The following is a 26,775-nucleotide window of genomic DNA, read 5'->3' on the forward strand; positions in this document are numbered from 1 at the left end:
GCTCGCCGATACTCGCGAAATGGAGAACGAGATTTTCGAAGGTTCTCGTCGTCGATGCGCACGAACAACGAGAGGAAATTTATCGAAAAATTCTTCTCGGGAGAGACAAGAAGAAGAGAGAAAAATTGCAAATACTCGTTCTCGAAAGGAATGAGAGACTAAGAGAGAGAGAGAGAGAGAGAGAGAGAGAGAGAGAATCGAGATTGGACGACGATCTCGGGAACGAAATCAATGAGCTAACAGGCTTGCGAGTTAGCAGTTAGTTAATTAAGTCGGCGTTATTGGATCATGGAAGCCAAGCACCCCTCCCCAGCAGTACCCCTTCGACGCAATCGTGACTGCCGCCCTGTACGAGCGTCGTAGAGCTCGGCTCTTACTCCGGCACACGAGCATAGCGAGGGTGGACGCCGCAGGGCCTGCACAACCTGCCAGACGTTTTAATTAGAGGTGAGTTTCATCGCGAGCCACGATAAGAGCACCCCTCTGTTACTTGTCCCTTACGAGTAAGTGTTTTGCACCTTGCGTGAAAACCCTTCGTTTCGTCCGCCGCTAGACCATATACAGGCTAAGTCCCTCTCTAGCCCGTCGTCGACTCTTGGAAAACCAATGACGGGAGAATCAGCGACGACTCGTCGTGAGAGGATCATTCGCGCGTACAATCTGTGAGCACGCTGGATCGATTACAATCGTTCGACTCGACGATAATTAATATATAATTGTCGAAATATATTGCTTTTAATCGCGTCTCGCGTCTCTTTTGCGATATGAATTTTCTCCTCTCCTTTTTTTTTCCAAATATATTCCAAGGAACTTCTGAAAGTGGTCAGCTTCTCCTCAGCTGTTGAAAATTCTTACGAGTTCGAGAATATTCGATCGAATAATCTTAACCGGCCGATGATTCTTTTCTTTTTTCTTTTTTTTTTTTTCTTTCTTCACCACCGCGTTCAATCGGGGAATCGACTTAATCCCAATTTGGAAAACGATCGACGAACGAACAAGTGAGATTCCACGATATTTATCCCGAGAGGAGGCGCATTAGCGCGAACGATTCCCCCGGGATGCCACAAGATCGCGAGGCTCGCTCCCGAGACACCATTATCGTTTTCGGATCGCGAATAATGCCGCAATTAACAAGTTTCGCTCGACGCTCGGAATAAAGAGGGAGACAACGAGGAGTCGGACAACGAAAGATGAGAAGGAAGAATGAGGAGGAAAGAATCGAAGGAATACGCGCTCGCGAGGGAGATGCAAGCTGAGGAGGAGGAGGAGGAGGAGGAGAAGAAAGAAGAGAGAGAGAGAGACAAAGAGATGGAAAAAGAGAAGGTGTATATGCGAGGTGCTTTACGTTCCATGGTGCGTCTCTCAAGGTGGCGGAACATGTGTTTCTGAATGTTTTGCCAGGATGCCGGGAAAAAGAGAGAAATCCGTAAGAAACGCAGAGGGAACGGAGAGGCGGAGGACAGAAGGAGGAAGCGCGCGCAATCGTGAACCTTGGAGAAGAGCGTTTCTCGTCTCGGTCGTAGCGGTGCGACGACACTTTACCGTGAAGGTAAATCCAGCCAGGTGTCGTCTCGGACCAACTTGTTCGATCGAGCAAGAATGACAAAGACGGACACGCGATAGTTGAACACCGGGCGTATCGGTAATTCCAATACGCCGGAGCACGAGAAGGGAATAGAGGAAGGGACAAGAGATACATGATGGACAAGACGAGACAAGAAGAGGAGGAAAGAGAAGAGGAGGCGCGATCGCAAGCGCGAGAGCCGCGAGAGAGGAATATGTTGCGGAAAGTTAAATGTTGCATGAGGTTCGAGGAAGAAGAACGGAGACGAGATTCCCGGTATCGATTAACCCCCTGACGGAAATAACGATCTTTGGAGGATCGGTCGGTCGCGAGAAGAGCGACACCTCCGCCTCGGAATCTCAAAGAGGTGGACGCGTTATCTGCCGAAAGGATCGATCTTGGAGAGTGTCTGTAAAAGGTAGAGCGGCAGGAGGGAGGGAGAGAGATCGAGAGAGCAAGAACGGGGGGAAGGGCCTCGTGCCCGTCGAGGAAAACACGGCGTCGTGCCTCGTCCGCCACGAGATCCATCTACTCTGAACGATCGATCGATCCGTCTCTCGATATCGCGCGACGCGGACCGATACACCAGTTTTTCCACGAGGAACGGTGCCGCGCAACGCAGGCGGCGTGAGACAGCGAACGATAGCGAGGATCGATCGCCGAATCGAGAAGGACGTTGATTTGATGACTAGTTTTTCCAAGATTAGGAAGGCGGAGACGCGTCGCGTTTAAAGGTATCGAGAGTGCGGAGATGGGCCGAGGAACAGAAAAGCGAGAGAACGAGCCACTTGTCACCAGTTTACCGTACTTTCCGGCGAAAGGAGTGTCGAACCCTTTTCAACCGGTCCGAACCGGTCGGCTGCCGATCGTTTTCGGCTTCTGCGCATTCTCTTTTTCTTCCTCCTCCTCCTCCTCCTCCTCCTCTTCTTCGTCCACTGCCACTACCGGCGTTGCTCCCTTCTTCCCAGGGATTCGCGGTGCTAACATTCCGCCGCTATAGCAGGGGACCTTCCTCCGAACGACCGAACGAATAAAATCAACTTTCCCACAGAGGAGAACTCTGTTTTCGCTGTGGGGGAGCGCGAGTAATTTGGAAACCTGTGGAAGTTTGTTTCTTTCGTTTTCGTTTCGTCGCTAGTCTTATCATCTGATTCTGATGGGAAGGGCGAAGGGGGATGGACGTGGACGCGCGCGACTCGGCGACGAAACGTGGAGAAGCGGGCGAGGCGGAGAGGCGGGCGACGATCGAAAAAGGCCGATTTTCGATTTGACCGAACGGTCACGTCCGTGGTTGGAAACTTTCCCACAACGAGCGTTTCGTCGTCCCCACCCTCGTTCCCTTTTAAAGAGCTCGGGAGGCCTGCACAGGTTCGCGATCGGCCACGGCCTCGGTCGAAGAAAGGAGAGAAGACGTGAGCCGCGCGTATCGCGGGGACGAGGATGGAGATATACGAAGAAACGATGGGCCGAGTGGCACGGAAAGCTTTTTCTGAAATCACGGGACCCGTCCTTACCTCGCCACCTTTCTTCTCGTTCGTCTTCTCGCGACGCGCGGTCGGGCATCAATAATTTAACGCCCTGTCGTACCGATAAACCTGCACCGCTGCCCGCCGTCCAGCAACGAGGAAGAGGAACGAGCACTTGGGCAGAAGCAGAGGGAGAAGGAGAGAGAAGGAGGTTGAGAAAACTGCGAGGAACCCGAGGAATAGCGTACGTATCGTATCGCATGCGAGGAGAAGGATCGCAGCGATCTCGTGTGGACATCGCGGATCAACCCGAGTTTCTTACGTCTGTTCGTTCACATATAGTCAGTGACGCGTCGTCTTCTCGCTCCACTCTCGCCTCCTCCTCCTCCTCCTCTTCCTCCCTTTTTCTCTTCCTCTTTCTCTTCTCCCTTGCCCTTTCTCCCTTTCCCTTTCCCTCTTCCTCTTCGATTACAAGCGGCAAGAAGCGGCAAGAAGCAGCATTACACGAGACACGCCGCGCCGACAAATCGACGGATTATGCCGGACGAGCGCCGACCCACCGGGAATAAATGAATTGGTTAACGACGCGAATCCTCTCGTTACTCGCCCTCCCGTCCCACACCTCTCTCTCTCTCTCTCTGCTCTCTCTCCTCTCTCTCTCTTCGTTTTCTCTCCTATCCGATCCCCATCACCCTCCTCTTTTCCTTTTCCCTCCTTTTCCTTCCATTTCCATCAAGCGGGAACAACACGGGAGATTTTACCACGGTTACCATCGCGATGGATGGATCCTCCGCCGAATCTGTGTTGCGCTTCTCTTTGGCAAAGCTCTACCGCCATCGTTGTTCGCCTCGAATCACGAACGAGATGTTCAAGTTGAACTCGTTCACCGTTTCGAGAGGCAAAATGTCGCTAAACGGCGACTTATTACCTTGGCAACACCGCTAATGAATTCGACGAGGGGATTACGCAGCTACGACTAATGATCCAATAACGTGGATACTCCCGATGGCAGTTTCGTGTCAACGAAGCTTATCAACTGCCCCCGCAAGATAATGGGCGCACGGAGGTAAAGAGAAAATAGAGGAATGGAGTGAAAAAAGGAAAGAAAAGAAAAAAAAGAAAAAAAAGTGAAACCGCATCGATCGATCGAGCCTTTGGCAAAGCAACTAAGCGAGCCAACCACGGACTCGCGTAGCCCATTAAATACTCTTACGCAATCCGTAAAATCCGATAAATGGGATGTGTATTATCCATTGCCGTTCCCGCAGCCCTACAAGTACCGGACAAGGATGCGAATGGTGAAACAGTTAGACCGTTCGCGTTTCCACGAATTAATTCACATTCGTTTTTCAACCGTCTTTTTTTTCGGATTGTTCTCCAAGATCTTTCCTCTCTCATCGTGACAATGCTCATGGCTCGAACATAATCGTGCACGAAGAAATGAAAATTCATTTTCATTTCTACGGACGACGAACGAAAATCACGGAAAACCCGCAAGTTCTACCAACCTACACACATCTGCTTACGTTGTACGTTGTGTCGTATCGCGATTAACGAATCGGTACAACTGTAGCGACAACTACCTTGTACTGTATTCGTGTTGTAATATATTCCGAGCTCGAGCTCGAGCTCGAGCTCGAGAGAGAGAGAGAGAGAGAGAAAGGTAAAAATGTGGGTAAAAAAAAGAAAAGGGAAAAAAAAGAGAAGAAGAAAAGTTACGCGAGACCCCGAATTTCCGACCCCGAATCGAACCGAATGATATCTTTTCCAATTCCTGATGACTTTAGTTTTTCCTCCCTTTAGTGGAACGTTTCAGGAAGCGAGCTACTAATTAGCGATTACCACTCGTTCACGCGGCACTCGAGAAAGAATATAATTAGCACTCACCTTTGTGCCGATGCGCCGTGAAACCCTCGACCGGCCGAACCTGGCCTCTCGTAAAAAATCTGTAGAGCGTTCTCTTCGAAGAGTCATTCTCTCGTCGTTCGAACAGATGGAAAGGGGCACCACGGGTCCCGCTTTCCCGTGAGTGTGAAGAGGTACGCGACGACGAACCACTTCCTCCACCGCTGCATCGACGAGCACTCCCCAACTCCTGAAAACGAGAACAAAATTAATGAACTTTTTGTCGTGCGTGTTTCCATGCATCGGGGAATGCATCGGGAATGCAGAGGTTTTCGCTTCGCGCGGCTCGATCGGGAATCGTTTAAATTTTATTTTTTTTTTCTTCCCCCTTTCTTTTCTCTCTTTTCTCTTCTTTCCTTGCTTTCTTCCTTTTTTCTTTCTTTCTTTCTTTTTCCAACTCTCCGCAATAAAATCGTTTCCATCCTTCTCGATACGTTTTCGATCGCGCAATCGTTCGTTCCCGTTGCTGCTGCTGTAAAAAAAAAAGAAAAGAGAGAAAAAAGAGACAGAACTCTTTTTCCCCTCCCCCTCGTTTTCATCGAGTTGTTTAATCGAGTATTTCGAGAACGAGCGATTCTCTTTTTCGCCCGATGTTTCAGTCGTAGTCGAGAGACGAGCCGAAAATGAGCGATTACGGATACGGAGACAGAGGGATGAGAGAACAACGGAGACGAAGACAGAACAGGGAAGAGGATTTTAACGATCGAGGAAGATCCGCCGTGCAACGATTGGACAGCATACAGGATCCTGGGAAACGTTACCTTCTCAGAGATTGCATAGGTTCCGGTGTATGCGGCGACGTTTACGAGGCGATCGATCGACAAGCCGGTATAGTTACTGCGCTCTGTTCCATCTATTTTCTCTCTTCTATATATATATAACGTGTCTAAGAAAAACACGTATCTTTTTTTTTTTATCGCTTCCATCCGTTCATCACGCATGTCTTTTACAGAAAACAAAAGAGTGGCGGTGAAGGTGCAAAAGCTCACTCCCGAATCGGAATCTATGATCCTCGAGGAGTACAGAATTCTTCGGGATTACACGTCTCATCCGAATCTGCCGGATTTCTATGGTATATATCGTAGAAGATCCGGAAAGAAGACCGAATACGATCAAATATGGTTCGTGATGGAGGTAAGAAATCGAAGAATGGAGAATCGAAGGAACGGAGCGAACTTATCTCAACAACCGTAACGTTAATCTCGAACCCGTATCTCGACCTCTGTTATCGCGTTCGACGTGGATGTTATTCGGCTCTATAAACGTTTATATCGCGTTCGAGCATCGATCTCGAGATTACCATTATACCTGTAAAGCGCCACTCCTTTAACATCGTAATTCTTCGGAGAAAAAGAAGGGGAGGAGGGGGGAGGGAAGGAAGAAAAAGGGAAAGAAAGAAAGAATAGAGCGGAGACCGCGAACAGACACGGCACGAGGGTGGGTGTGGGGAGATGGAGGGGAATAAAAAGAGAAAAAAACGGAAGACAACGGCGATGGAAGAGTTGGTGTACGTACTACCCATGCCAGGACCCGGAGGCAATTTCAAGCATTTGAGACGGTCGAATACACGGATAATTTACGACACGCGCGGCCATTAAACAATCATTAAACTCGTTCGTGTACGCAGGTGAGCCCTGGCACGTCGCGGCCCTAATTTACGGGTGGACCTCCTCGGTGCGCCCGAAATATTATTACTTATCTCGAGCAAACCGTCGATATTCGATTTAACGCATACTACGCGCGTTCACGTACGATCTTTCATGCCCCCTAAATACCAACCGGCGACCTTCCATTTCTTTTCTTTTCCTTCGAACCGTGATGCCGAATATCCGATATTGTTAACCGTTACATTTGCGAATATTTCTTCGAGATGAAATTCGACGATAGAATAAAATACGGTGTCGTGGAGCTGTGTACGCTCGAGCACGAATCGAGGAAAGAAACGAGAAGGTGTACGATAAGTAATAGTGAGATGCGAGACAACCAGAGAGAAAATAGCGATAAACGAATTTGCGAGTCCAATTTCTCTCTCTATTTCGGTAAAATGCTTCCGGGAAAAGGAAAAAGTTCGAGAGAAAACAAGTTGGAAAAGAGGAATGTTAACGTAGTTAAGATTTATCATCGAGCACAGTTTTACATGTGTATATATATATATATATATATATATATTAATCGTCTTGTACGCAGACGAAATTTTCGTTTCTCGATGCTTTCAATCGAAAGAACGGCATCCCGTGCTTGCCTCGTTTCGTTTGAAGCTCGTATCGTATACGACTCCATACTCATCTCCATCTGGATTCGTCGAGAGCACGAAACCGCGGGCAGAGGAGGCGAATATACCGAAATAAAATTTATTATTAGATTAAGATGTAAACGCGTGTTTAGAAGCGTTTATAAGCATTTTCTGCTTCGATCCGCGCCAGGGTTGCATTGGAGGTAGAGGGAAGTTGAAACCGTTAATATCGGGCCTCGAGTATCGAGATCGCGAGCAATTACGTAAAATCGCTCGGAAAATTAAACTTCGCCTCGAATAGTCGATTTAAATTGCTTCCGCAATTTCGCGGGTGAAGTAAGCTATCAACGCGAAAGCGACGCAAGTACGATGCGGCGACGCAAATCGAAGATTGCTTTCTTAAACCGCGATTGCTATATATATATATATATATATTTTAAGAATAAACACGATATAGAATGATTTCGCTATATCACGTCTCAATTCGATTTTTACAATACGTACAATGCTACAATACGTCGAACCGTGTATATCGAATAGTTTCGATCAAATTGATTACGCTTGTTTTCATATATTTGTTTCTTTGTTATCTTGTAATGTTCGTTTGAAAAATTTTATCTGTAATAACGTTTTCGTTTTATTTACAATTCGTAGCTTTGCGACGGTGGAACCGTGATGGATCTCGTGCACGGCCTTCTAGCCATGAACAAGAAAATGCGCGAGGAGCACATAGGCTTCATCCTCAGAGAAGTGATTCAGGTAAATTTCGTAAAGCGAATTGTGCGCATTTAAAATGGGGATTCGATAAAAGGTTCGTAACGCTGCAATTTTTTGATACTGTAACCGCGATTTCGCCGTATTTCTTACGGCCATTGCATTCATCGTTTAGGTTTAAAGCAATAAACGTTATTTACGCGTGGCTATAAAAGCGTCGACATTAGGTAGCTGGTAATGGTTGAAGACAATTACAAATCAAATTGTATCCAATCCTACGTTTCGAGTATACCGAGTGCTATACTTATGCGAGGCATAAACGTCGCAAACGAAGGAAATATTAAGTTCTTCCAAAAATTCTTTTCTACTTATTTACATATAACTTTCGATCAAAAGATCGTTATTATTATTATTCCATTTATAATCGTGAAAAATTAATCCAATCAACTTGTTCTCATTTTTTTCTAAACATCACGCTAATAACAATAAATCCTGTAAAAGGATCTAGAAAGGAATCTTAACTTTTAATTTTCTTGAAAAAAAAAAAGAAGAAGAAAGAGAAAAACGCGCGTTACATGAAAGAGGAACGGAGAAGAGTTGACGTAGCAAATAAGAGAGAAGAATTATTGAAACGACCTGGTATTCGTTAAAATCGTCGAGACCCGTGTGTAAGAAAAATGAAAGTGGACGAAAGAGAAGGTAGGAGTAAAAATGACGTCGGGAGGCGGACAAAGGGAAACGGAGCTGGCTCGTTTCATGACACGATTCGAACGTGGCGTTGCGTGGCGTCGACGAAAGGAGCTGGTCTCGCGCGACGGGGTAACTCCGCGGTTCACCGGCGTTCACCGAGTATTCGCGTTTACGTTCGCGAACAACAAAATCCGGGGGGGAGAGAGAGAGCAGGAGGACGCGAAGGATCGCGAAAGACGCGCGTCAATGGGCCGCATTCTACGGCGTATAAATTACAATAAGACAGGCGAGATAGCTCGCTAATTAACCTGCTCGCAAATGAAAGGCTGTGCCTGCTCCTTTCTCTCTCTCTCTCTTCCATGATGCATCCAGCGGAGATCAAGAGCGCCAAGACTTCCGTCCCATTCTTCTCCTCTCGTGTGGAGAGCTACCTATTCGCGTTCCTCCGTGTTCCTCGCGTTGCAGTCAAGGACAGATCTCCTCTGGTATGTAGAAAAAGTGTGGTACGGGACTGTTACCGCGGTGCTCGCGGGCAGTAGATGTAATAAAGAGGAATAATCGCGAGAGTCGCGACACACGGGCGAACGTTTCCCGGCTGGAGGAGGTCTGTAATTTGACCAAGGAAAAGGGATTCGCTCGGTCACAATGGGATAATGTTCCGCAATTCCGTCCACCTCCCGGAATATAATTTAGCTTAATATCGTAGGAGACGTAGTTCCGTACCTTTCGTATCGTATTTGCCGGCGGCCGGGTCCGCGGAACGAGCGCGGAAACGAAATAAACGAGCGAGGAAACGATTAGAAAAAAATACTGGACACCGGAGAGTGAACGGGTGTCATTTACGCGTCAAACGTTGCAACCTGATCGGCGCCGAGGGTAAAACGCGCGTTTCCGTTTCGAATCGGCGCGCCGTGCGCTCGTTTCCTCTCCGCTCGGTATACCCGATACACGCGGTCGCGGTTCGCGGCTCGGTTTCTCTGCAAAAACATCGGGACCGCGTAAAATCGATGGGTTCTGCCAATTATCTCCGCCGTGAGAACTTCGTGAACCTGATACCTCGAACCTCGACGAATTCACTTGTCGGATAACCACTTCCTATCTTGGATCAATATCATTTTCCGTGGAACCAACATTCACCGTATCCGAACCTATCCGAAACGAACCCGCATTCCTACATTCTCAGTCACAAGGAACAAATATGGATAGATAGATCGAAATCGTTCACGGTTCGTGTCGCGAGAGAGAGAGAGAGAGAGAGAAAAATCGTTTTATTTATCCACACTTTTGCATTATTTCGCGAACGATTCGATCTAGTTGTAGTCGCTACTACATTTTCATAGTAGTAGTACAACAACAAGCATGTATCTGGAGAATAATTTTTTTCTTATATGCCATCCACACACGCGAGATTTCCTGCGTTCCTCGTTCTTCTCCCTTTCTTTGTCTCTCTTTGCTCGTCTTACCATCCTTTCTCGTAAAGTGCACGCAACCCCCTTCTTCTTCTCCTCGGACGTCGCCTTCTTGTTCGCGTTGGTACGTGTTCCATGGACCCAGTAGCGATTCGTCCACGGTCGCTCGTGCGGTAAATCAGGCCACGTTGACGTTTAATGCCGGCAAATTACACGCGAAATAAATGCTCGCGAAGAACGAGGTACCGGTGTCTACCCTCTCGACGAAATCGCGTTTCACAAGAACGAAAGGAGAAATCGAACGAAAAGATATTCGATCGAGAGTCGAAGATTCGATCTTTTTCGTCCAACTTTTGCGTTCTTACTTTTGCGTTCCCCTCCCGATCCGTCTGACAGAATTATTATCCTTCTCAGGCGATGATTTATCTGAACGAGAACAACGTGATGCACCGTGACATCCGTGGCAGTAACATATTACTGACCAAAGAGGGAGAGATAAAGTTGGTCGATTTTGGGCTGTCGAGAACGTGCCAGTCTGAAATAGGAAAGAGATACACTTGCGTAGGATCGCCGAGTTGGATGGCGCCGGAAGTCGCCATGAGCAAAGGGAATAATTCCGAGGGATATGGAAACAGAGCCGATGTCTGGGCTATTGGAATCACGGCGATCGAGTTGGCCGATGGGAGGCCACCGTTTCAAGACATGCACCCTACCAGAGCGCTCTTCCAAATAATACGAAATCCTCCTCCGACTTTGTACAGACCGTCCAATTGGTCCCAAAATTTCAACGATTTCATCTCCGAGTACGTTTCTCGATACAATTTCCAAGTTATATCCGAGTTGGAATTGGATCGAATTTATATTCCACGCGAATATACATTCCGATCTTGCCTTTCAGATGTCTCGAGAAGAATCCTGAAAATAGACCGTTCATGGGGGAAATAATCGAACATCCTTTCTTAGCAGATTTACCCGATAACGATTTTCTGGTAATTTAAATGAAAAAAGATTTTCACGACGAATGATTGAACGGAAAGAAAGAGATTAAAAAAGAGATAACTGTAATAATAATATTTCCAGCTAACCAAAGAGATCAAGATATTAATGATGGACGCGTGTGAGAAAGGTAAACAGGAAAGAAAATTGGAAATATTAGTTCGAAAGGGTTTCCTGAAGGTAAAACGTTTTAAGTAAACGTAATAATACGTCGTTGTTCTCGCTTACACCTTATCTTTATCTCTCGCCGATTCAGACTCACCAAACCGATCCTTTGGAGCCTATGTTCATGGAAGATCTAGCTGCGCTCGAAACGCTCACGGAAGACGCGATCCTGGACGAATTGCACGAAAGATTGCGGCAAGGCTATTACCACAGTTTCATTGGAGATATACTTTTAATTTTAAATCCGAACGAGCAACAGGACATTTATGGATCCGATGTAAGAATTATTTATCGAGCAAATTTTTATTAATCATCAGGGATTAAACGGATTAACATTTAATCAATACACTTTACAACGACGAATTTTGGATAATTTTAATCCGTTTATTTTGCATGAAATTAACGTTAAATTCAACTTTCTTTCGTTGATTGCAGTTTCACACAAAATATCAACTCAAATCGCGGTCGGATAACGCGCCTCATATATATTCCGTGGCAGATAGCGCTTATCAAGACGTGATGCACAACAATGAGGCTCAACATATTCTATTGGCAGGCGAGAGTAATTCGGGAAAAACGACTAATATGATGTATCTGATCGAACATCTGATGTATTTAGGGAAAGTAAGTTGATCGTCGATTGATTCGCATTCTTAGAGGAATATTAATATTAACGAGTATTATTCTAAAAGTTTTCCTTATTTTCAAGCAATTCGGTTCTTTAATTTAAGGGAGAAAAAATCAATTTTTTATCGCATCGAAAAAAATACAAAACAACGATAGGATTTTGATATTAGAATGCGTTATGCGCATAAAATTTGATCAGTGATAAAATATCACGATAAGCACGATCGCTAGTTTGAAAAAAAATGATCATCAATATCAATTTCTGCTCGTTTGATTTCAGAGTTTACAAGATATTGGAGGGAGATTTATACGAGCGATTAAATTAATTCAAGCTTTCAGCAATGCTGCCACACCTTTAAATCCTAATTCGACCAGATGCGTGTTTCAAGTGCAAACCACGTACGGATCGTCCGGGAAAGCCTCGGGCGGCATATTTTGGTTGTATCAGTTGGAAAAATGGCGCGTTTCTACACGCGACAGGTTAAGATTGGCCTCTGTTATTTAACCAGAACTATAATAATTTACTCGTATATCAGATTTCGAGATTGCGTTCCGACCTTAACGATAGATCTAATCGTACGATTTATCGATTGGACACGCCGTAATCATGATCGTATATCATCTCGGCAGGAATCAATCGAATTTTCACGTGTTGTACTACTTTTACGACGGTATGGACTCCATAAATAAGTTGAAACAATATCATCTACCACCGGGAAGAAGGATGAGATATCTGAGAATAAGCGAGAAGGGGACCGAAAGAAAGCGATCGTTCAAAGTTCGAAATGATCCGCGCGGAAATGTGACCAAGTTTGAGGACTTTAAAGAGAGTCTAAAGATATTGGAGATGGAGGAGCATTGCGAAATGATCTGGAACGTATTGGCAGCCATTTTGATCCTAGGAGAAATTCGTTTCATCGAAGATAGTAATGGAGAGGCTGATATGGACAATAATGACGCGGCTAACAAAGGTAGAGAATTTGATATTCCGACAAACCTATATGATATCAACGATTATTTTTCTTATTCCAGTCGCTGAGCTGCTCAAGTTAGACGAGAAGAAATTTAGCTGGGCGTTGCTTAATTATTGCATGATCGTGAATGGAAACGCTGTACGTAGGAAGCACACTTACGAAGAGGCGAAAGACGCAAGGGATGTATTAGCTAATACGATATATCAACGATTGGTCGACTGGATCGTAAACACTATCAACGTCAAATTTACGTTGACACGTTCCCTGTTGTAAGTATCGCGTGGAAATGAATATTGATCAACGATGATGGAATTGGCAAAAACAAATGTGTCTTTTAGCGGTGATAAATACGCGATTAACGTGATGGATCTCTTCGGATTCGAGTGTTTCGCGGTAAATCGACTCGAGCAATTGGTGGTGAACACCATGAACGAACAGATGCAGTGTTATTACAACCAAAGGGTGTTCGCTTGGGAAATGGTAAGATCTTCTTTTCATAAAATAAATTTTATCATGGGTAAGATTTTTTTTTTTTTCCTTTTATTGAAACGTTGATCCACAGCAAGAACAAGAGGAAGAGGCTATACCTATGCAGCGTTTACAGTTTTACGACAACAAAAATGCGATAGACAATCTGATGGGGAAAGACAGAGGTTTATTCAACGTAATCGATGAAGCGTCGAAAAACATGCTCGATTATACACACGTGATAAGCAAAATTCAAAATCGAGCAGGCAATGTTTACGTAAAAGTGGTGAGTTCCCATGAATTTACCGTCGCTCATTACACAGGGAAATTGATCTACGACGCTAGCGAGATTGCCGAGAAGAATCGTGACTTTCTCCCTCCGGAAATGATCGAAACTTTGAGGCAATCGACCATCGAAACCGTGAAAGAAATGTTCACGAACAAATTGACCAAGTCTGGGAATTTGACCATAATCGATGAACATTCGAAAGTTGAGGAAAAAAAGACGAACAAAAGCAAGTGGGGCACGCTTATGCAGGAAGCATCGAAACTAAGGGTGAGATTGCTTGATAATAAATAATTTCAATTTTTGCTATTTCATAAAAAAAAAAAAATAAATAAATAAAAAAAAGTAAAAAGTAGAGCGAAAACGAGATTAGAGGGATGAAAAAAAAGAAATGAAAACAATCGAAATCGGGAAGTGGAAAAAAAAAATTGAAGTTTAGAAAAATGTGATTTGACGATTGTTATTTTATAAACAGAGATTTAACACTACGTCCCGAGGCCAATTCTCCCAGATACGGAAAATGAGAACGTGCGCGGCTACCTTTAAATCGACCAGCCTTGAAATCCTTAAGAACCTTTCGATAGGAGGCGGAAGCGGTGGTATGCATTTCATCAGATGCATAAGATCAGATCTCGAAGGGACGCCTCGTGGATTTTATCGAGAGGTCGTTAGACAACAGATCAGAGCGTTGGCGGTTCTTGACACTGCCAAAGCCAGACAATATGGTTATCCCCATAGAATAACTTTTCCAGAATTTCTTCGAAGGTGAACCACTACTACTATCTTTTATATCTATCCACAAAATATCTTTTCGATCGATTCTTTCTTTCTGTTTTTTTTTTTGATAACTAAACTAACTAAACTGAACTAAACTGAAAAAACCTTTCACGATTAGATATCAATTCTTGGCGTTCGATTTCGACGAAACCGTAGAAATAAATAAAGACAATTGTCGATTGCTATTGATCAGATTAAAATTGGAAGGTTGGATAATTGGAAAAACTAAAGTATTTTTGAAATATTACAACGAGGAATATCTTTCGCGCTTGTACGAGACACAAGTGAAAAAAATAATAAAGGTTCAATGCATGATGAGAGCCTTCTTAGCGCGCAAAAACATGGCGTCGAAGATCACGTCCAATATAAAAAAAGAAACTGGTAGGTAAATTGATAAGTAAGAGAAGCGAGCCAATAATATTAGGTGCGAGCCGATTCATCATTTTTCCATATCTTTTGTTTTTCTTTCCTTTTTTTTTTTTTCTTTCTTTTTTCGAGAGGCTCGTACTTTTTTTTTTTACGACAAGAAATTTAACGGGTATTGTTTCAGTGAAGAAAGCGTCTATAAAGGAAAAGAGTGTAGTGGAGCTGACGGAAGAAGAGGCAGCTGTAGTTGTTCAGAAAGGTAGGACAAATATAAATAAGATGTTTGATGAATGAGGGAAAAAAAATTTTTGACGAGCCTGTAATTAGTCGTTTTCATTGTCGTTCGTATAATTCACGCTTCGTTATCCATTATTCTCGATTTTTCTCTAAAATTATAATGATTAATTATAATGTTATATGAAAAATAGTGTACAGGGGACATTTAGTGAGAGCGGAAATGAAGCCTCTTTTAACGAAGGAGAAGATGAGTATGCAAATGATAGATATGATGAAGTTTTACAGCAGCAAATGGAGATCGAAGAGCATATTTCAAGTTCTTCTACGGTACCGTGCAGCCCGGTATCAAGACCTCGTGCAATTTTCGCAACAAGTAAACGATTTTCTCCCAAATTAATAATAATAAATTACAAATTTTTAGGTTAAAATTTCACTTAAAATTATTTTAAACAGGTGCATTTGTTCAATCAAGCGATAGTAGTATCTCTTGTGACGACGAATAAAGGAATATCCATAGATAAAGTAAATACTAATGTTTCGCCATCCACGTACTTAGGCCAAACGAGACCGCCCGAAGTGCACAAGTTACCTTTCAACTTTTATTCCGAGTTACCTTTTACTTATCCAAATAAAGGAATAAAAAATGTTGGGTGAGTCGATTTTATGTTATTCTCCTCCCAATTTTCCTTTCCTCTCTTTTTAGAAAATTGTTCAGATAAAGTTAACGTCAATCCTTTCATTAGAATTTCATTTATCATTAATCGTGCTCGTGTGTAGATTATTGTATAGATTTCTGTGTTTTGATCGCGTGATTCAAATTCAAAATTTGAACCAAACAAATTGAACCAATACAAACGACAAATTTTGTCGCACAACAAAAGTTTTGTTTCACCACCAAACTACTTTCGCGTTGTCCTTTTTTTTTTTTTGTAAATGTGCTGTTTTGTCATTATTTTTCGTCTTTCATTGTGTGCCGTCTCAACATAATCTCAACATAAGAGCCGTTTAAAAACTCTTTGAAGTTTTGTGGACTGAAGATCACGTTCTCGCAGATACGCGTCGTCATTGGCATCTGACGAAGAGCACGAAGCTTGGGACGCGCCATTACAAAGACATACAGTGCCTTGGGCCACCAGGAACAGTCGTACCAAAGGTGCCTATCACATTTTGAATCGATAACATCGATTACCTTTGTCACCTTTATCCGCTCGAGAAGGGAATTTTTTTCTCACATCTTTTTCGTACATTTCAATTATCATTCTACTCTTTTTTTCTTTTTTAACCTTGTGTTAAGTTCACCGCACACTGCGCACACAGAGTGCATATCGTTCTTTATTCATAATTCCCTCTTTCGTTAAAATAAAATGCAGATAATACTTTCGTATCATTCTGTGTATGCAGTTTGTTGTCTAACTCTTTCTCTTTCAGTCAATCAATAATATTAATTTTAAATGTTTAATTGATAGAAGAAATTTTAAATCCGTCGTTGGACCGGGATTCGAATTTGTCGCGTTTTACGATAAATAATGATAAATACGATAGAAAAATAAATAAATAAAAGAATATAAAAAAAAAACCGCGATTGCCTGAGCTCTTTTTCGGAGAGAATTTACTCTCCATCCAAAATTGCTCTGCATTTTTCAGACGTTGAGGTTCAAACGACGAACTCGCCACATCGTGTACATTCGAACACCGAGGGACAAGATCTGATCGACACTCCGTTTTCCAGAGATCCGAATGTTTCGATCCGATGTCCACCCGATGCGTTGTCCCAAGGCAGAATGGATGACTCAGGATATCAATACGCTTCAAGAAGCATTACTCCCGTACCACCCGCTAACGCTCATAATCCTCGCTCAGTAAATTTCAGTAACCATAAATTAAATTTACTTTTTTTTTTTCAATTTTATTCTCTTTGTTTATATATTCTTTTTTATTATTTATACTCGTTATATTTACAATCGTTCTATCCATTCTGACCATCTGTCTTTTTTCAGAATTACGATAATATCGGATCGATACGCTCTAGAAAACACGCACCGCCTCCACCTGTATCGTTCAATCAACCACAGCCACCCCTCATACGTAGCACTGACAATTATAGCTCGAATATTCAAAGTAAAAGCAACATAGATAGTGCTACACATAATTGGGAATATAACGAAAATAAAACCAACAAGAGTAGCGGCAATCCTAATCGGTTCGATCACGCTATTAGTAAAACTAATAACCTTCGATATTTAAGACAATCTTTGATTTTATTAAAATTAAACCTTCGCTTCTTTTTTCTTCATTTTCGTTCTTTCCATCTTTCTATTTCAGTATCAATCCGATTCAAGAATTGCAAATGATAGGTCGTAGAGATAACTATGACGGTAACGAGGACAGCGATGAACCGCCGTTCAACTTTCAGGTAAGATTATTATAAAAATTACCAAAGTGTTTGCTTGGGAGAATTATGTTGAGAGAGAGAGAGAGAGAAAAACTAACCTGCTCGATGTTGATTCGAACAGGCAATGTTGAGAAAAACGCCTTATCGAGCATCGTTGAAGCGTCCCTCCGTCTTCGAGAGTCATTCTCATTCACCGTCACCACTGCCAAGTACGGGATATCGTGGAAATCGGGAGAGCGAATCGAACGTCGTATATAAAAGCGGAGGTAGTCGTAGAGATTCTCTCGAGTGGAGTCCCAACGAAATGGTCCGAATGTCTGAGAAATACGCGAAAGAGGGTGCCTGGGGTGGAGAGGATCGATCCGGGATCGGAGGTAACGCGCCCTCGGAAAGTGTGACCGCGGAGATCGCACCGGGAATCGTTATCGAGGGTTACGTGGCCGAGTTGTAAAAATTCGAGTCGAAAACCGACGAGAACCTTCCCATGTATCGAAACCATCACCACAAAAACTGAACCAATTGGAATTGCTAATATCGCGAGAAAAAAGAAAAAAAAAAAATTTGAGAAGCCCGCAAGATACTTGTAGCTGTCCCGATGGAAACAAATGTACGAGTACGTATGATTTGAAAAGATTGATTGACCCAATTCACCAATGTTGCTGACTCACAGGGAAATTTTTTTATCCACAAATATGTACATAAGTATATTTTTTTAATGCTTTTCTTTGTTTCTCTTTTACGTAGAGACAAGATGTATCGTTTAATATAACGTTTCGTCATGTAAGCTTCTTTTATAAATTTTCATTCTCGCCTCGAGCGAGACGATGACGTCGGAATTTTTGTCCAATGTACAATGATTTTCATCGAGCGATTCGTTCCTCAGCGTGCCTGTTTGTCTTCTTCAACAAAAACTTTAGCGATATTCCTTGCCCATGTACAATTGTTGACAGTTATTTTTATATTGGCCATATACAGCATACAGATATTCTTGTTAAATTATACACAGATATTTGCATTGTTACACCACAAATAATAATAATAACAATAACAATAATAATTATAATTATAATAATGATAATGGTAATAGTAATGGTAATGGTAATGATAATGATAATAATAATGATAATGATAATAATAACAAGAAACTGCTTAAAATATTAAGTCAATGCACTTGAAAAAAAAGGATTAATCCACCAGAAGAATTAAATACTTAAAAACAGTTATTTCAAAGTACATTCCTCGTTAAAAAAGTGCTATCTTTAATTTCTCAATGACTGATATAACATTTTCCGTTTGTGATGAATGATATCAAAATATTAGGAGCTTAAAAATATGCGGTTCATATGTGTGGGAATAAATCACAATATTGTAGATTTTGAAAATATCAAAGAAAAACTATCCCGTATCGAAATGATAGCACACTTTATGTTGATATATATTTAGAAATTTCTTAATATTCCGTCATCAAATCCATCAATAAATAAATATAATATTATTTAAAATTTATAACATATATAGGACGCGGAAAAAATTAAACGAGTCTGAAAAAAAAAACAGATTTTAAAATTAAAATAGTTATAAATTAATAAAAAGAAATCAATAAAATAATATACAATTTCTTAAAAAATGTTTTAGATTATGGCAAAAAGAAAAATTGATCGATATAAGCCGTCATGTTTATCCAATCATGATAAGCGAATTTTTTCGCATAGCTTTTAATTCGTTGTTGACAAGCAACGAAGCAAATAATGGAAAAATGCGGTATTAGTGGCAATGTTTCAAATGTTCGTCGAAATATTCTATAATCATGTAAAAATATTAGGAGATTATATTAAAAGTAAAAAAGAAATCTACGTTAACGATGAAGCACAAAACAGAAGTCTGTTTTGCAAAAAAAAAAAAAAAGTGCATTTGAAAAAAAAATGGGAAAGAATATTATTCTAAGATTTTAAAAAAAATTTGATAATTTTGATTCTCGATGTTATTTTTGTATAATATATGAAAATGAAAAGAGACATTGTTCACAATGTGATGACAAATAGAAAGAGGCAACGTAATGGTTTGGTTATCGGTTATTTCGATAAGACAAATATCAAATTCATTAAATTAATGGAAGAATGAATAATGTCCAATATAAATCAGAACATATTTCTGAACTTAATTATATTTTTCAACGAGATAATGTGATTATACGTATATCAAAATTGATTCAATTTTAATGAAAATAATATATCCGTAATATTTACGTTTTTTCAGCCTGTACATTTTCCTGACTTTAATTATTATTGAAAATTGCTGATCATTTTTTCGTGATACAAGAATAATGAATAGTACACGAATTAAAAAATGTTATTGTTTGTGAATGGGATATTTTAAATTTAATTACATTTGTAATCTATATACAAAATCTTTATGAATCAATATCGGATCGTATAATAAAAGTGATAGAATGCAAGAAGGAATAGATACATTATTAAATAAGTTTATTAAATTGTTATACTATCACTTTGTACTTAAATTAAAACAATCTCTTTTGTTACACGCTAAACTATATGATATTTCCAACGAATCGTATAACCGAACTCTTAATGTTTTGATATTATTCGTGAAAATATTACACTGAGAGATTAAAAATAATACACCTGGCCTATCTTTTCTCTTCGAGGAAATGTATTTAAAAGTTTATATTTGAATTTCTTTTATTGTTCACGTATACTTCACGATGCTCATTTATTAAAAGAAGAATCGAATTATTATAAAAAAAAAAAAAATGCACCTTGCACAATATCGATTCTATTTGCATAGCACGAAATTCCCGTCACTTTTACAAAGTATATAATATTTATAAAAATATCGACTGATGCACTACCATATAAGTATATTTTAAGCAATAAAAAATTTGAAAAAGAGATCTTTTTAATTTTTGATGTAACACGAATTTTCAACGCAAAAAAGGAGAATGCTTCGTCATATGTTAAACATCTATTTATTTCTTTTTACAAAAATCCAAATGGATACAGCAATAAAAATACATTACGCTAAGAAGCGTGATACTGGCCATCAAATAACTGACTATATAAAAGCGATATATACAATCAGAATATACATATATAAAAAATAATATTATAAAAGAAAAAACAATTATCGCCGATCAAGACGATTATTCGTATAAAAATATTTTATTCGTTCATCGATTCTCTGAAAATGAGAATAAATTCTAATTGAGAAAGAACATATAAATTTTTCCTAATTTTCCTTGTCTCCATCGACAACAAAATTTCGATTACGAACCCGCTGTATCATAATCAACAACGACAACAATTCAATTTTTCTCCGATTGTGAATTATCTTGATTGTTGTTCTGTTGAGAATTCTGTTTAATTATATTAACTAAAGTGTCCAACCTGGTAGGGCGTGCAATTTGTAAAACCATGTGAGCCTCCTCCAAAATCAGGAGACCATTATGCGCGTCGCTTGCGGACAGATTGTGCGCTAATATTACGTGACTTCTCCAAGCCGCATGCGTAGGAAGAACCTGGAAGAAACGTTCCTTTTACATCCTTATCGAATATCACAATCGTTCATACATGCATACCTGTAAGCACCATTTACAGTTTAGAGATGGTGAAATCGTGTGGACGGCTTTGATGTGCCTTCGTCGAAAACCCCAACTTGTGTACGCCCTGTCGCAAAACGGACACGGAAATGGTGGATACGCCGTGGCACCCTTCACCGTCTCCTCCGAGAATTCCGAATTGTTAGCTGCCCCCGGACAAGTGGGAAAGACAGAACGCAGAACTCTCGCATTCCGTTCCACGAGTATGTTCATGGATTCCTGTTGATCGGGCATCGATTCCGAATTCGAATGATTCGGCGAGTAAAGCTCGTCGTTGTGTCGATATGTATTCCAAGGTGGTGTTCGATCAAGGCCAATTGGAAATCTCGCATGTGTTTCCGGCTCGGGCGAAGGGGTCGAGGCCTCTCGTGCATCGGCGATTACGGTTACATTCGGCCTCGATGATCCTGCAAGTAATTCCAGTCCGCGACTTCAAATTTTTCTTCCTTTTTTTTTTTTTTTTTTCATTTTATTCGCATATTGTCTTCGCTTAAAACCAGTTAGAAGGAATTCGAGTAAGGAGATTGTCGGTTCAGGATCGATCAGGATCTTTCTTTTTCTTTTTTTCTTTCTTTTCTTTTCGTTGGGAAATGGGATAAAACTTCGAGTGGAATCAAAATGGAAACGGTGAACTTGCAGAACGTTGAACGTTCGTTCTTCTTATGATTATGCGATTCCTTTTCTTGCAAATTTTATTAGAAATAATAGAATGTGTTTGAATACGCGTGTTGATAAAATATGAAATTGAAAATTGAACAATCCATGCATACGGGTGTGCAGAGGATAACGGAATGTCAGGAAATGATGAGACAATTAAAAATGTAAAATAGGTTTATTTGCAACCAGTCATTTGTGTGTATGTGTGTATTTTGTCTACAATCGCACAGATTTAAATAGTAACAGTCAACTCGAAGCGTTTCGTACCTTTTTTTTTCTTTTTTTTTTCTTTTTTTGCGAGATCAGACGAGAGAAAACAGAATTGTGGCAAAACGCGAAAATCAGACTCGTTTATACCGATTCGACATAAAAGGTAGAAAAAGACTGTGTGCCATCGATAGCCTGCGAATCGTTCGCGTGAGGTCTCGTCACGGTGTATTAAACGCCCTTAAATAACGTAGAAGCATATATTTATATTACTACTCTCATCGTTACATCGTAACACGTATTTCTCTTCTTCTAAAGTCCTCAATAATGCGAGACGTGATTATTCTCGCACACGTATATAACAGTACGTATATCGGTAAACGCACACTTATAGATCCATCTATACGCGTACAGTAACGCGTACAATAATCTTGTCTTCATGTGTAAGAAACGCGGATTCTTATGATACGGTACGTTTAATAGGTGTTATACAGATCGTCTACGGCGAGAGTGCGAATCTGCGTGAACATCGTAAATTAATAAATGGATGGAATGTTACATTGCACAAGGACGAAAAAAAATTGAAGGAATCGAATAAAAAAAAATCGACCGATTTTCCTCAACCATAAAATAAATCTTCGAATCTTAACAAAACGAGACATATAGCAGTATAAAAAAAAAAAATTTCTTAACAAAATATATTACGAATTAATTAGTCGATCATTTGCCTGATGAAAGCAAACGTGAAGCGTATAAATATAGTTGGACCATGCCTAAGAATATTTTCCGTTTCTCTAATCTCTTTTTGAACACGTTCTACTATTTTTTCTGAATTTTCTCGCTCCACCTACTGTTATCCCTTTTTGAAAAAAGAAAGAACACGGAAACTTCCAAGGTGATCTAAAACGATCCTAAGTGATCTTAAGAGAATCGAAACGACGAATCAGCGAGAAAAATCACATTTTATTCTAGCCAGTGAAAACGTTTCCGTTTTACGCCTGACCTAAAACGCCCTAGTCATTGAGTGTAAACCGACCGCCTTTGGAATAGATACCTTTTCAAGCCCCTATTGCTCGTATCGATTTTAGTTACGCAATTTTTCCACGTTTCCTCCCATTCGACGCTATTGGGTGCAATACCACTAAAGTGCAACAGAACTTCTCTTATCAAATGTATTTTGTTACTATCGAATTGTTGCTTTCCCATCTTGCCATTTACGTTACAAAGAATCCTCTCCTCCGGAGTAAAAAGAATCTTCATAAGGTCACAGGCCAAATGATCCATCGGTCGGGAGGATGCCCACGTTGAGATTATCTCCGGACTCGGCAGAAGATCGGCGTAAGGTAGTTGTTGATACGCGTATAGCAGTGGCTTCACGTCCGAGAATCCAGTTAGGCCGGATAACCCAGATAAACCGGAAATATCTTCAGCAGGACTGTTCCCAGACCCTGCCACACACATCAGAGCACAGCCTGCTTTAGACACGGAGGATCCCCCTGACGCGTGAATTGCAGCGTACCGAACAATTAAGCAAAATTCGACTAGATTCGTTTAACGATGCCGTATTAAACGATCGGATCGCGTATCATTCCTTTTCTCTTCTTCGCCACGCATGCACAGATATTTTTTTTTTTTTTTTTTTTACGCATAAATATAAAAGAAAATCTAGATCACATTTCCGAGTACTAGAAGCCAGGACTTTTTTTCAAATTTAATAAAATAACGAAATATTAATAAACGAAACCTTGTTCAAAATTTAATCACCTATCGAACTAGATAACTAAATATTATCTACGCCTTGACCTCTAGTTTCTCCGATCCATATTTTTTTTAATTTATTCGCATATTTACTTACTATCTACACACGTTTCCATTTCCTTTCCTGAGTTTGCTTGTAACATCGAACGAAATAAAAAGAAATGAAAGGAATATGTGTTATACTAATGTAAATAAAGCAGAAGTGGCTTCATCAAAACTAACTCTCAACAATCTGAGAATGCGTCGAAAATTAATACGCACCTAATATGCAATCTAATTTAAATGAAATTTTTAAATAAATAATAGATAATTTTTATCGATCAAATAATAAATAAACCATACATCTTAATATAACTTTTTGCAATATTAATCATAATAAATCAATATATATATATGTATAAAATGAAATATTTATATATAATCAATTATTTTTTTCTCTCTGAATTATCTTATCAAGATATGTAAGATATGATGCAACAAAACATATGTATATAAAAATGAAACATCAAAATATACATTGCTATAAGATAAATGTAACATATACTCTAATAGTAAAATGCATATGATTTTCTATTATTTTTTATAAACCAATATCATATAATTTTCAAAATATTACTAACCTTGATTTCCTTCAAGTTGTCCAGTATCTAATCTTTCTGCTGGATCTTTGTCCGTTGAAGATTGTTTTTGAGAATCTTCTAACACAGTTTCTAATGGTTCTATCTGAAAATATAATAAATTATATTTATTTCATATATTTCATTAACTAACATCATATAAAAAAATTTTAAATTAATATAATAATTAACCTTCATTTCTAAACGTTGATAGATTGGATTTTGTATATTTTTTTGTAATAAATAATCTCCTTCTTTACCACCTTGTTCACTAGTTGTAGACTCATCTGTGCTTTCTACTTGAGATACTTTAGGTGTCAGTGCTGTTTCTAATATAGAATTTTGATGTTTGTTCAATTTTTGTTTTTTCTTTGGATTTTCTTCTTTACTACCTGTTCCTTCTTCTACTGCCTGTTCCAATTCTACTAATCTTTTATAAGATTCTTTAGCAAATATATCTCCTCCCGAAAGACCACGGATTTGTAATGTTTCTGCAGCTTTTAAAAGTGCTGGCAAATTTTTTTGTTCAATATTTACTTCTCCTTTGTATATAAATATAAGCAAAGCTTCTAGTTCACTGAAGTGTACATCTTGAAGTATTATAACTGGATGTTGACAGGGATTTGTCTATAAATATTGAAGAAAAAATTTTTTAGATAATATTTTTTATTAAACTATATATATATATATATATATATATATATATATATATATAAAATACAAATATGATCAAAATCACGTGGCAATAAAGCACGATAAATTTAAAATATAACACGTATTGTTCAAAGTAGGCTAACCTCAAATTTGTACAATTATTGTTTAAAGAATTTCTTCCTTAAATGTTATTGATTAAAGAAATTAATAATGAACTTTTTTCAATAATGGAACAACTGTCAAAGCTTCAATCAAATCATGAAATAAAGAAAACTATAGAAAACCAACCTGAAAAACTTTTTTGAAAAAAGGACTACTTGCTGAGAGAATCACTTTATGAGCTGTAAGACACTGTCCATCACTTGCCAATGTCACATCTACTAAACCTTCTTCCTCCCAAAGACTTTCGAAACTCGTGGCGATATTGTTTAGAAAACTGTTCCATTTTAGACATATTTGATTTGACATCTCGCAGATAGAAATTTTCGATTTTGTTAGAATGTTGTTTCTATGTTGTGAATCGTTCGATAGATATCTTTGCACGTCAACGAAATTATTCAACGATAGGAATAACGTTGACGACGATAATAGAAATAACAACGAAAACGACGACGTTGACGACGACGACGACAACGACCGCGATGTAACAGCAGTGGTGCCAGGCACGCACAAACATCCTTGGGTATTGGGTTGGGAGTACATAGTCAATATGGCTGCCGTACTTTATTGAATTGCGCGCGATCTTAAAAATTTTCATTGCAATGTAATATAATATATTTTTTTTTATTATTTTATTTTTAAAATAATCGATAAAAAAATAAAAAGAAATTTATTCAAAAATTCTTCTTTTCTTTTATATTCTTTGTATAAAAATATAAATTTCAAAAAATGATCTTTTAGATAATACATATAATTATTGAAAAAAATATTTATCAAAATATCATTTAAAAAAATATAACATAAAGATAAAAAATAATTCAAAAAATTATATATAATTTTAGATATTTTAAAAATTACGCAATTAAGATATATTAAAATAGCAATAAATGGTGTTTGTTTATATTATTGCATGCATATACTTACACTTGTTGACAGTTATACGTCAACAATTCCAATGTAAATATATGCATGCATGTAAGTATATATACATAAATATATATGCATAAATTTTCGCGTGAATTTAAGAAATAACAATTTATAATTGTTAAATTTCTATATATCTCTAATACAAATATAATATTAATATTAATATATAATATTAATAATAATATATAATATTAATAAAGTTTGTATATAATCAATTAATAATCAATTAATTTATATAGTAATGAAAAATAATTTTATAAAATTCAAAGATTTATAAAGTTATTATAAAGTAAATTTTTAATAATATATTATAAAATATAAATGAGAATTATTTCTTTATGAAATCTTCTTACTTCTTTATGAGAATACAATCTTTATGAAATCATCCTTTGTATAATATTTTTCTTATATTTGAAAAAGAACACAATTTTTGGTAAACATAAGTAATAAAAGAACACTAATAAAAGGATAACTGTAATTCTTTAAAACAAGCTTGCCACATTTAATCCTTAAGTCTAAACTTTCTAAAATTTCAAAGGAACAGGTATAAATTATTCCTTTCCATTGTACACGCATTTTCCATTGTACGGTTTTATTTAACAAATATATATTAATTATCAAAGTTTAAAAATTTAAAAATTATATCAAAATCATAATTAAAAATTTTCATAATCTTTTTATTAATTATTTTAAAGTGTGAATAGAACTCGATTTAATTAACATATCTAATAATAAACAACATTGAAAAGGCAAATTGACCTGAAAATAAAAGAATATCAAACAAAACAATTCATACCTGAAACTTCGGAAGGGATAATCACCCCCGAATTTCTTTTGAACTTTCCAAATTTTCTCTTGCTGACCAATCAGGAAACAAGGTACCGATATTTCCCTTCCTTTATATAGAACAT

The 26,775-nt window shown here is 39.0% G+C and overlaps 2 protein-coding genes across 6 annotated transcripts; one reads left to right on the forward strand and one right to left on the reverse strand.

The window, feature by feature from the left end:
* Positions 1-254: 254 nt before the first annotated feature.
* Positions 255-20,501, forward strand: LOC107993080 (neither inactivation nor afterpotential protein C). 5 transcript variants are annotated; one of them, XR_009833460.1, is made up of 25 exons: positions 258-447; positions 5,535-5,763; positions 5,888-6,069; positions 7,823-7,927; positions 10,396-10,784; positions 10,880-10,970; positions 11,062-11,157; positions 11,234-11,419; positions 11,578-11,766; positions 12,050-12,249; positions 12,400-12,740; positions 12,802-13,012; positions 13,082-13,223; positions 13,306-13,767; positions 13,973-14,262; positions 14,393-14,655; positions 14,825-14,899; positions 15,069-15,250; positions 15,331-15,527; positions 15,930-16,030; positions 16,522-16,736; positions 16,875-17,077; positions 17,200-17,290; positions 17,391-17,882; positions 18,014-20,501. XR_009833460.1 is itself a non-coding variant. In XM_062087361.1 (24 exons), exons 2-24 carry the CDS (start codon positions 5,559-5,561, stop codon positions 17,718-17,720), a joined length of 4,746 nt encoding a protein of 1,581 aa, XP_061943345.1. In that variant the 5' UTR covers positions 258-447; positions 5,535-5,558; the 3' UTR covers positions 17,721-20,501. The 5 variants fall into 5 exon arrangements, 3 of the variants coding, with proteins under 3 accessions (XP_061943347.1, XP_061943345.1, XP_061943346.1); XM_062087361.1 differs by having other exon boundaries at positions 17,391-20,501; XR_009833461.1 differs by lacking the exons at positions 17,391-17,882; positions 18,014-20,501 and having other exon boundaries at positions 255-447; positions 16,607-16,736.
* LOC107993077 (zinc finger and BTB domain-containing protein 34) lies at positions 20,240-25,501 on the reverse strand. The gene is made up of 5 exons (XM_062087364.1): positions 25,067-25,501; positions 24,317-24,751; positions 24,128-24,230; positions 20,865-21,292; positions 20,240-20,804 (listed from the first exon to the last, which is right to left on the reverse strand). The coding sequence occupies exons 1-5, from the start codon at positions 25,478-25,480 to the stop codon at positions 20,592-20,594; spliced, it is 1,593 nt and encodes a 530-aa protein (XP_061943348.1). The 5' UTR covers positions 25,481-25,501; the 3' UTR covers positions 20,240-20,591.
* Positions 25,502-26,775: the final 1,274 nt, after the last annotated feature.

Source organism: Apis cerana, linkage group LG1, assembly GCF_029169275.1.
Source record: "Apis cerana isolate GH-2021 linkage group LG1, AcerK_1.0, whole genome shotgun sequence".
In the NCBI taxonomy this organism is placed as follows: Eukaryota; Metazoa; Arthropoda; class Insecta; order Hymenoptera; family Apidae; genus Apis; species Apis cerana.

Coding starts and splice junctions, on each gene's coding strand:
- LOC107993080 (XM_062087361.1), top strand. CDS start 5,559: ATGAGCGATTACGGATACGGAGACAGAGGGATGAGAGAACAACGGAGA. Junction 12,250..12,399: donor CGCGTTTCTACACGCGACAG/GTTAAGATTGGC, acceptor TCATCTCGGCAG/GAATCAATCGAATTTTCACG. Junction 15,251..15,330: donor TCGTGCAATTTTCGCAACAA/GTAAACGATTTT, acceptor TATTTTAAACAG/GTGCATTTGTTCAATCAAGC.
- LOC107993077 (XM_062087364.1), bottom strand. CDS start 25,480: ATGTACTCCCAACCCAATACCCAAGGATGTTTGTGCGTGCCTGGCACC. Junction 24,752..25,066: donor TTTTCAAAAAAGTTTTTCAG/GTTGGTTTTCTA, acceptor CAATATTTATAG/ACAAATCCCTGTCAACATCC. Junction 20,805..20,864: donor ACTGTAAATGGTGCTTACAG/GTATGCATGTAT, acceptor CGTTTCTTCCAG/GTTCTTCCTACGCATGCGGC.